Genomic DNA, 10,691 nt, shown 5'->3' with positions numbered 1-10,691 from the left:
GGTACTACCACCATCCGAACACACGGCTGTTCGTCCTGACTCGCGTGCTCGTTTTTCACGTTGTTGGATGTTATACTACCCGTTCTCATTTACTTTTGGTTTAGTATATCGATACAGTCTCTAATAAATATATTGGATTATTATTTTTATAACTATTTTTTATAAAAGTTAATAAAAATTAAATGATGTTAAAGTATTTTCATGATAAATTCATTACTATTATTTGCATGTGCCAAATTTTAATAATTTTGTGTATATTAATAACTAATTTTTTTAAAGTTTAACTGTATATATTCTAAAACGATATCTATCTCAGAACGGAGGTAGTAATATTTCACATGAGTTTCGGAGTTGTGCTGAGGTTTGCTCTATACGGTGTGCTGTAGACTTCTTATTTTAGAAAAAAAAATATGTTCCGATCTTTTGCATAGTGAGATGCATACATTCATGATGTTTATTACACCATTATAGTTTATAGCTGACAGCTTGATACAATGGAAGTAAATTCATAGGCCACGTAGCCTACGGTGTGCCGTAGACCATCACAATTGAGAACCAAGAAGAAGAAAGCTAGTGAACACTGAACGATGTTATAACATGCTTGAAGTAGTACCAGTCCCGCAGCAGGAATTAGGACAAGATCATATGGATTGACTGCACTCTGATGAGCCGTGCCGGGTTAGTCTTGTGATAGAGCATTAGCTCTGATATTATTTTGGATTGGATTATTCATGAAATCATGTCTAGGCAGTAGGTACAGAAGCAATATACCCTCCCCAATCAGGCAGATCCCAATACTGGGGCGGTGTAGAATACAGCTAGTTTCTCATTGATCACTAGTTGAAGCCAATACAGTATATTACGGATTATGCATTTCATATTTTTGATGTCGCGAGCTTGATGAGATCCTTCCTCAGTATCTTGCCGGATGCATTCTTGGGAATGTCTGTCACAAAAGCCACCTTTCTAACCTTCTTATACGGCGCTACCTGTGAGCATTGAATAATAGCAGCAGGTCAGATAAATTTCAGCAATCAGGCAGACGAATGTGTTCATCTACATTGAACCTGACGTTCATTTCTACACTACGTTTTTTCGGGGCTCTGATCATTCATGAGTCATGCTTACCTGTTTCGCCACAAACTCCATCACCTCACGCTCTGACAGATTGCTCCCTTTCTTCCTCGCTACATAGGCCATCGGGAACTGGCCGACTTCCCTATCAGGAAACCTGCAAAAAGCACCAACACATTACGAGACCTGGCATAGTTAAGCTGACACAAGTAATTACTGCCATCGGGACAACACTTACGGGATAACAGCAACGTCTGTGATTTCTGGATGTGTTAGCAGAAGAGCTTCCAACTCTGCCGGAGGCACCTGTTCATACACAGGTTATATTCATATACCAAGAAACACTCACTAGCCTAGGAGACATTTCAGGATAGATGTATCGAAATGCATCATTCAGTGATCTGTACCTGATACCCTTTGTATTTGATCAACTCCTTCAGACGATCCACCACGAAGAGATACCCATCTTCGTCTATGTAGCAGAGATCCCCGGTCTTGAGCCAACCTTCAGGTGTCAGTGTTGACTGCGTTGCCTCGGTGTTCTTGAAGTATCCTGGGAAGATCAACATTACATTTTTGTAAACTTCAAACAATCTCTTGCCTAAAAGTAGAAATATGAAATTCACCAATTCTGGGCTGCACACTCCAAGCTGTAAGGGTACTACTTAACTCTATATTTGCTTGTGACACCCAACTTTCTTATGTGTTTAGATGAAAAACATACTGTAGTATAGTAAATGAATCGATGGAAAGTCACTACAAATGTTGACGTTCTAAAAAGTTCCAAACATGTTAGCTACACAACAGAGTCAACACTGATTCACTAAGCATCCTGCAATCCGTGTAGAATGACAGACAATCCAGAGTGTATAATATTATAATTATAATTACTCCATAATGTCTTACTGTTTTGCAGAAATGTAGTGTGTGATTAAGTAATCACAATGCATAACGTCTACATGATGACCTTTTGCTGGGCAGAATTCCACAATCATGGCTGGGTTACTTAGCCATTTGTTGACAGTTGACACTAGATGCTCCTTTCCATGGGCACATTCCTTGAAACTCATTGTAGCTATACACATTGACTATATCTGTGACTGTGAGTTGAGTTCCACTTCCACCAGAGTACAAAATAGCGATCTAGTATGTCAAAGCACACCAAGAGATTCATGCGAATACCAGGAACTTGATAATTGAAATACTGAAGACAGCAAAATGGGTCACTTTCTGAACAGATGTACTTGTCCATATTGTGTGCTACTCTATGAAAATGGTGGGGAGTTAGCCCCTGAACTACACTTCTGAAGATGAGACTGCTCAAGGCTTCTAGGGGAGACACGTTGTATGTTAACTTGTCACAATTCATCATAGCTAACACAGATTACAGACATAATGGAGAATACAAACATGCAACTCGATTGGTGACATGAACAATTGTGGCAGCGACTCTAGCATCTTAATAATTCTGAAAGCTCATGCCTTTTTTTAAAACACACATCATGCACATGGGCACATGTTTGCTAGTATCTACAGATAACCAGGCAAAAACCACGAGATCTACAAAGATGCGTCTTGACTTCACGTTTAGTACGTTTATTGTAATCTAGAACATGTTTACTACGCCTATTATTTAACTTCACGGCTTGATCCATACATAATGGCATTCTAGATTCCGGCGTGCAACTGGCTGGTCAAATGAAAATATAGGCATGTCAAGTTATCTAAAACAAAATCTGAAAAATGCGCATACGATTCTCGAGCCTTTTTTTTTGTTATATACCTTTCATGACGTATGGCCCCCGGATCCATAGCTCGCCGGTGCGGTTCACCGTCAGCGCCTCGCCGGTCTCCGGATCGACGATCTTAGCCTCGGTGTTGGGCGACAGCAGCCCGGCAGTCCCATATCGGCGGCTCTCCTCAGCAGAGTCCGTGGACGCGCCGATGGCCGTGCTCTCCGTCAGTCCGTAGCCCTGCAGGATCTCCACCTGCGGGTACTTCTCCTTGAACCCCTCGATGATCTCTTTGCTCAGCGGAGCGCCGCCGGAGAGAACCTTGCGCAGCTGCCCCAGTGGCAGTGGCTTCGAGTGCGCCACCATAGCAACCAGGATCGGCGGCACGAGCGGCAGGTAGGTCACCCCGTAGGCGTTGATCGCGCGCAGCATCTCGGGGAGCTCGTACTTGGAGAGCACGACCACGGTGGCGCCGCAGCCGAGCAGCCCCGTGGCGAAGGCGACGAGGCCGTAGACGTGGAACATGGGCACTGTGCAGAGGAAGGCCTCCGTCTTGTCCGAGTCCTCGAGGCGGAACCGCGTCATGACGATCTGGACCATGGAGATGAGGCTCCGGTGCGTGGCGACGACGCCCTTGCTGGGCCCCGTGGTCCCCGAGGAGTAAAGCAGCGTGGCCGGGTCGTCCTGCGTGACACGATCCCTGCGGCGCGTGGGGTCGGGCGGCGTCGCGGAGATCTCCTCGATGGTGGCGACGACGCGGGGGTCGGCGGCGTCGGCAGGTAAGCGAGCGTCCTCCAGGAGCACGACGCGGAGGCCGTCGGCGCGCGGGAGCTTGGGGAGCAGTTCACGCGTGGTGAAGGCGAGCACGGGGCGCGCGTCGGCGACCTGCTTGGCGATCTCGGCGTTGGTGTTGAGCGGGTTGGCTGTGGTGAGGACGGCGCCGAGGGACATGGCAGCGAGGGCGGCGACGGGGAAGTGAACGGAGTTGGGGGAGAGGATGAGCGCGACCTGGCCCTTGCGGAGGGACAGGGGTGGGGCCGCGAGCGCGGACGCCGCCCCTGCCACCGCGCCCCAGAGCTCGGTGAAGGTGATCCGGCGGCCGGTGGCGGCGTCGACGAGCGCAACGACGCCCGAGTGGCGGCGGGAGGAGAGGAACCTGACGACGTCGATGTCCGGGTGGGTGGGGAGCGGGACGTCCGCGCGCTTGCTACGGAAGGTGCGCGCCGTGGCGCAGTAGCCGCTGCGCGCGTCCACCTCCGGCTCCGACGACCTGGCCATCGCGCTCGATTCCTTGCCTCTCGCCGGCTGCGGGGGTCTGTCCGTCTGGTCTGACTAGTAGCCGGAGGTGGCGGCTGGCAGCTTGCCCACGTGGCTGTTGGCCTCGCAAAGGCTACTACTGTTTACCACTCACGAATCACTGTTCTCGTCTAACTTCGGCATAGCATTTGGATCCCCGCGAATTAGCCGTTCAGGACCAAGGATTTGATTCCTCGTTATTCGTACTCTGTATAGTGTGTCTGTACTCTGTACTATACTAGTGTACTTTGGATTTGTGATTGTCCAAGGAGTGGAATATTTGTTGGCATGGTACTTCATTGTTTTTTGATAATTGTACTAATCACCGCCTAGTATTCCAGATTTCAGTCCAGTTTAAGGAAAACCAGCACATCATCACCATTTGTACACAATAGCGTGGTAGCGGACGCAGGATAGATTGATAGAGGCTCATCACCTTGTTACTCTCTCAACCACCTCTTTTTCAATCGTTTCCCTCCTACCTCTCCTTCCTCCTTATGCAGCATCAGAGAGTAGGGAGGGCTTGAGCCCGCGCAAGGCGCAACCCTGAAGATCCGCCTGTCTGTACAGGTGCTGCTGGTGCAAAACTAAATGTCCGATGTTTCCGTTTGAACAAAAAAAATAGTTTGAAATTTTGGTTTGCGGCCTTCGTGAGCCAAACCAAAACTTAGTCATAATCAAAGTCGAGACAGTGCCAAAATCGAGACTGATAAAATAACATTTAGTTTAAGATTAAATCAAAATTTTGATGGATCAAAATTAGGTGGATATTTTGGTCGCTCGAGTTTTATCTAGAAACATTATAGAAAAAAATTTGCTAGCTAAATTTTTTAACACATGATCAAATTTTAATCTTAAACTAAATGGATGCTAAATTTTTAAGACAAGATTAAATTTTAGCTTGACTCATATAGTCATCAAACAAACACGCCCTCAGACTCTAGTAGGCTGGTAGTTGAATGGTCTACGATGCGAAACAGAATACCAAGCAGCACACGCATTGGTCACCGTAGGGCACATGGTTAATTAGTCGATAAGATGAAGCTTCCCGGCCCCAGCGGCCACCCAGATAGTAACGCCACACAAAGCGCAACTTGCCGGTGCTGAATACCTGATTGGCTTTTTTTAAGAATCGGTTGCAGACCTTTCGTTGTTTGATGCATATATCCATTGTTTATTATTACATCACACCATACTGCTCAATATAGAGCTGCCACCCTGACTAAAACCATTTTTTTTTCTTTTGTCCCCTTGTTACATATAGCTAACAATCAACATATGAGTAATGCTCCTAGGTTTGTTTATTTCTAACGCAATTCGGACAATACGCCATACCGAGTTAGTAAAAATACAATAAAAAATATGTGTTGGATATTTTTCATTATGATCACAAGAGCTGCATTTTAGGCTTCCGTTCAAATTGTGTTTGGCTAAGTTATCCTTAGTCAAAATCACACCTCTTTCTAGATGCCAATTTACCCTTATTGTTAGGCTACAAAGTCTTTCTTTTTCTTTGATGAATATGTCTTTTGTTTTCTGAAACAAGAACACAAAGTCTTTCGTAAAGAAGAGATTAGCTAAGTGTTGGTGCGTTGTAATGAAAATACAACACATTATATACGGTAATATGGAACTTTATGAGATTGAGAAGAATTTGATGACTCGGTGACTTAGCAACTTTATGTATTGAGAAGAATTTGATGAATAAGATTAATGTTGATATTATCATCAATAATTTTGTATCTAGAAATGTTAGAAGAAATTATTTAAGATAATCTTTAGAAAGTGTTTGACGTGAGCATTGTTTTTTAATATACTTTAAATATTTATCAAAAATAATTTTTAATATATCTAATATTATCTTTATAATTTATATATTAATTAATTTTATTAATATTTCAATTAATAAACCCGATTTTAGTTTTGTTCGGGGCCACTAAAATTTAGACCGGTCTTGATGCTCATTCTCTCACCTTTAAAATAGCACGAAGAATAGCCCAAAAGAAACATGGGGCAACAACCGTTACTCAAAAAAAGAAGGCTCACACACACCAAATACCAGACCAGAACGGCATGGGTTTTGTGAGAGATAATTTTTTTTATTGAATGTTAATAAAATTCTCGATTTGTTATTAAAAAATTATGGTCACTTTTGTATCATTACTTTTTTTTCCTTTACTTATTTGTCATCGCCATCATAATAGAACTAACAGCGGTGACATTTAGGAAATAAAAAAAAACTAAATTGGTACCATAAAAATAACTATAACTTTTTCAATAGCAAATGAAGAATTTCGTTAACATTCGATAAGGCAGGCAATTATCTTTTCTTGTGAAGGGAACGCAGCGGAAGAGGATGCACTTTCTTGGAGGACGAGCGAACTTGCAACGCCAGAGAAGAAACCTTGCTGGGCAACAGCCCAATTTGAAAATGTCCTTTATAAGATCATCTCTAACTATATTTATTTTATTTTATTCTCTTTCTGATTTTTTTTTTCTGTTCTTATTTTTTTATTTTCTCTTATTTCTAATAGCTTCTCTTCAAATAAAATCGCGAAGAATGAAAGTGAATTCCGTTCTAAAGTGAATAACCTTAGAAATCATTTCGTGATAGAAATCGTGAAGAAAAGCTGTTGAAATACTGAAAGTAACGAAAATCCTATCGTTAAGTGAATTTGGACCCGAAGTGAAACCCTTGAACACAGTCTAAAGGCCTGATGTGATAATTCCGGTTCAGAGCTCAGAATAAACATAAAAACCCCTCATGTCATCGCCACCGTCCGAATTTAAATCGGACGGCCCGTCTCACCCCAGGATCCAGAACCCCATCGCCTTATCCACTACTCCCCCTCCCGAACCAAAAGCATCACCGTGCTCGCTCCACACGCGCCATCAGTCCACCACCACCACCTCCTCCTCCCACCGGGCCACTCCAATGGAGGCCGTCCTACGGCATCCATCGCTCTCCCGCCTCAAGCCTCCAAACCGGAACCCTCACAGAACTCCATCACCATCCCTCCCTCCCTTATCTCTCCTTCGCCTCCGCGCGCGCCGGCTCACCGCCGCCGCTGTGTTCCAGGACCAGTCCAGACCGAGAGACCCGGTGAGCAAGGAAGGCAATGAGGAGGAGGCGTACGGCGAGGTGGACCGCATCGTCTCCAGCCGCACCATCAAGAACGCGGTGTTCGCAGAGGACGGCTCGGCCAACACGGTCATCGCCACGGAGTACCTCGTGGAGTGGAGGGACGGACACGAGCCTTCCTGGGTGCCGGCGGAGGCCATAGCCGCGGACGTCGTGGCGGAGTACGAGACGCCGTGGTGGACGGCGGCCAAGAAGGCGGACGCGGAGGCGCTGAGCGCACTGCTCGCGGATGAGACGCTGCAGCGGGACCCCAACGCGGAGGACGCGCAGGGGCGCACGGCGATGCACTTCGCCGCGGGGCTGGGATCCGAGGAGTGCCTGCGGGCGCTCGCCGCGGCCGGGGCTGACGTGGGCCACCAGGAGCGCGCCGGCGGTGGGCTCACACCGCTGCACATCGCGGTAGGGTACGGCCGCGCTGCGGGCGTGCGCACGCTGCTGGAGCTTGGCGCCGACCCAGAGGCCATCGACGGGCAGGGCCGGACGCCGCTGGAACTGGTCCAGGAAGTGCTCGGCAAGATGCCCAAGGGCAACCCGGCGACGTTCCAGCAGCGGCTGGCGCTGGAGGCTTCGGCCAAGGAGCTGGAGAAGGCCGTGTACGAGTGGGCCGAGGTGGAGAAGGTGGTGGACGGGCGCGGCGAAGGCAAGTGGCGGGAGTACCTGGTGGAGTGGCGCGACGGCGGCGAGAGGGAGTGGGTGAAGGCGGCGTGGGTGGCGGAGGACCTGGTGAACGACTTCGAGGCCGGTCTCGAGTACGCCGTGGCCGAGGCCGTCGTCGACAAGAGGCAGGCGGCAGCGGCGGACGGTGAGGAGAAATGGGAGTACCTTGTCAAGTGGGTGGACATTGAGGAGGCGACGTGGGAGCCCGCTGAGAACGTCGACGCTGAGCTCGTGCAGGAATTTGAGCAGCGGCAGTCCGGGTCGGCTGGTAGCGATGGTGGTGCGCCGCCTACGGAGACGGTCGCCGGATGACAGACGGTGGCAGTGTGATGATTCCTCCTAGTATTTCTTCTGAAGTTTGGATTGAGTTGAGCATCCATATTGGTGCCATGCATGTATCAGTAGCGACCTGAATTTTGTAGTAGGATGGAACTTTCTGTGAGAATATCGTACTGCGACCGAAATTTGTCACATTTCAGCAGAATTCATCCATGCCCACTTGGCAATAGTTCAATTTTCGCTTCAGATTTGAAGTGTACACTCATGTATGTACCTTGACTTGCCTCGCGTGAAAGCATCATCTTGCTAGCGTGCAAAATAGGCGATGATTCAAAAAAAAAAAAAAATCATGAAGTTTACTTGTTAGGAATGGGAGCAATTCGCAAAATTTCTGCGAAACTTGGAACATCAACTCCGACCCTACAAGAAAGTTAATTTGTATCCAACCATACCAAGAGGCTATCAAATGTATTCCAGTGTTCTGTTTATGTGAACTAAAACATCATATCAACGGGTATAGGGGCCTACCAAATTTTGGTATAGCATTACACAGTACATTATATACGATCAAATGAAGAAGCGTGTGTTTTCGTAGGATTACACATTTTACAGTACAAACTACAATCTACAAAACGTTTGTACAAGTACAACGATGTGCCTTGAGGTTCTTCATTTTCTCTTCTCCATATGAGAGCAAGTAGAGTTGCTACGAATTAGAGTGGCTAGTAGTTCAGTGGACTATGCAACCTTCGGACAAACCGGCCCCAGTGCATGTACTGTGTAAAGACTCCATTCAAATTATTTACTCAGAAAGCTCTCATATTCAATTCCGAGGTAATTCCTTGTATCTGAGGCCTTAGGATGGTTTGGTGTGGTTGGATTGTTATTCGAATTTTTGTTATGGCATATAAGGATGTTTTCGATCTATATTTCGAAATAATTTGTATTACACTCGAGTTGTATATATCTACTTCTATAATTATATCTCGTCAACTACAAAGAAAATTAAAATTTTTATTATAATCTCATGTAGTGTATATGTTTATGATATAGTGAAAATCGTCGATTGGCGTTCGTGATTTTTTACTACAGGAGTTTTATTCATAAAAATTATGTCTCGTATTTGATCATGTTGTTCTTATTTCTAACCAGTGGTACGAGCTGGATTGAATACATGTGAGCAGGAGAAAAAAAAAAGATCCATTCCCGTCGGTCTCCTTCGTGTTCGTCGTCATCGCTCGTTTCGTCAATTCGCCGGCCTCGTCCGTCGCCGGTTTTTCACGCCCCCGGTCTGTTCCGATCCATCTGCGACGCCCGGTTTGGATCACGAGGCCTTCACGCGCGTCCTGCCACCAGAGATTCCACCGAAGTCGTGCGCGCCTCAGCCGATCGGATCGGATCGGTCTCAGGGGCATCGCCTCGTTTTCCGCGTTGTCGTTGGACACCCGCCGATCACCATCGAGTTACGATCTGCTGCTGGCGCAGGCGACCGTGCTCGTCCGTACGTGTTCAAGCACGCCTCTGCGGTCTGCGCATCAGCACTTGAGGCTGTCCGTGTGCTGTTCGAGTCTCGAGGATCACCTGCTCTTTTACGTGAGGACCAGCACCTGGTGATTTTTCTTGGCGCGTGCAACATCCAGCAAGGTCATCGATATTGTTTTTCCGACCAGTACACCCGGAGAATTGCAGTCAGGGATTTATCTAGCATGGCTTTTTTAGTATGATATTCTGTTGCTACATAGAGGTATAAGATTTTCTTTATAGTAAATAAAGATATATGTTGTTCTTGTACATATTGATTTGGATGATGCTCTTAATAATTTTAAGAATAAAGATGAAAAGTCTTGATCCAATAAAGAAAAGAGAAAAGATAATCAGTCTTTATTACAGATTCATCTTCATTTATCAAACAATACTTTGCAGGAGGTTTTGCAGGAAAAAACCGCTACTGCTTTATGGCTAAAGCTACAATCAATCTGTATGTCAAATGATTTGACCAGCAAAATGCATCTGAAGATGAAGTTGTTCATGCACAAATTACAAGAGGATAGTTCTGTATTAAATCATCTTTCAGTCTTTAAAATGAATGAACTCTAAGTGATGCTCATGAGGTGAAGGAGAAGCTCAAAAAGATTAACAAAAAAGAGTGAATGCTAAGTTACTTGTGAAGATAAAGTGACTTAAGGTATAAACTTATCAATTAGGTTTATGTTGAGAGTTCGCTTTAGGAGTCCGATGTATCTAAAATGTGTTTTAGATTTAACCCTTTGAGTTGCCAAACCTTAGTGGTGTTTGGTATTTTTCATGTGGTTCCTAGTTTAATCTTAGGGATTAAACTTTGTAAAATTAGAGAAAGTATCCGAATCAATATTCAAAGTGTTCCTAGCTTTCATAAAATGTGTTTGAGATCATGAATTCAGTAGGGATGTATAGCCATCTGAATAAGGTTTCTAAAATCATCAAAATTGGACCATTATCAAAAGTTATCTTCGTTTTTTAAGTGTCAGCTG

At 45.6% G+C, this 10,691-nt stretch overlaps 2 protein-coding genes across 2 annotated transcripts; one reads left to right on the top strand and one right to left on the bottom strand.

Moving 5' to 3' along the window:
• Positions 1–679: 679 nt before the first annotated feature.
• On the bottom strand, positions 680–4,177 carry LOC133911507 (4-coumarate--CoA ligase-like 4). The gene is made up of 5 exons (XM_062353769.1): positions 2,858–4,177; positions 1,482–1,627; positions 1,313–1,380; positions 1,129–1,231; positions 680–989 (listed from the first exon to the last, which is right to left on the bottom strand). Exons 1-5 carry the CDS (start codon positions 4,083–4,085, stop codon positions 876–878), a joined length of 1,659 nt encoding a protein of 552 aa, XP_062209753.1. The 5' UTR covers positions 4,086–4,177; the 3' UTR covers positions 680–875.
• Positions 4,178–6,959: 2,782 nt separating this feature from the next.
• On the top strand, positions 6,960–8,427 carry LOC133911511 (probable signal recognition particle 43 kDa protein, chloroplastic). The gene has a single exon (XM_062353774.1). It carries the CDS (start codon positions 7,039–7,041, stop codon positions 8,212–8,214), a length of 1,176 nt encoding a protein of 391 aa, XP_062209758.1. The 5' UTR covers positions 6,960–7,038; the 3' UTR covers positions 8,215–8,427.
• The last annotated feature ends 2,264 nt before the right edge of the window (positions 8,428–10,691 follow it).

Source organism: Phragmites australis, chromosome 3 (assembly GCF_958298935.1).
Source record: "Phragmites australis chromosome 3, lpPhrAust1.1, whole genome shotgun sequence".
NCBI lineage: Eukaryota > Viridiplantae > Streptophyta > Magnoliopsida > Poales > Poaceae > Phragmites > Phragmites australis.
This window is presented reverse-complemented; position numbering and strand designations above follow the sequence as displayed.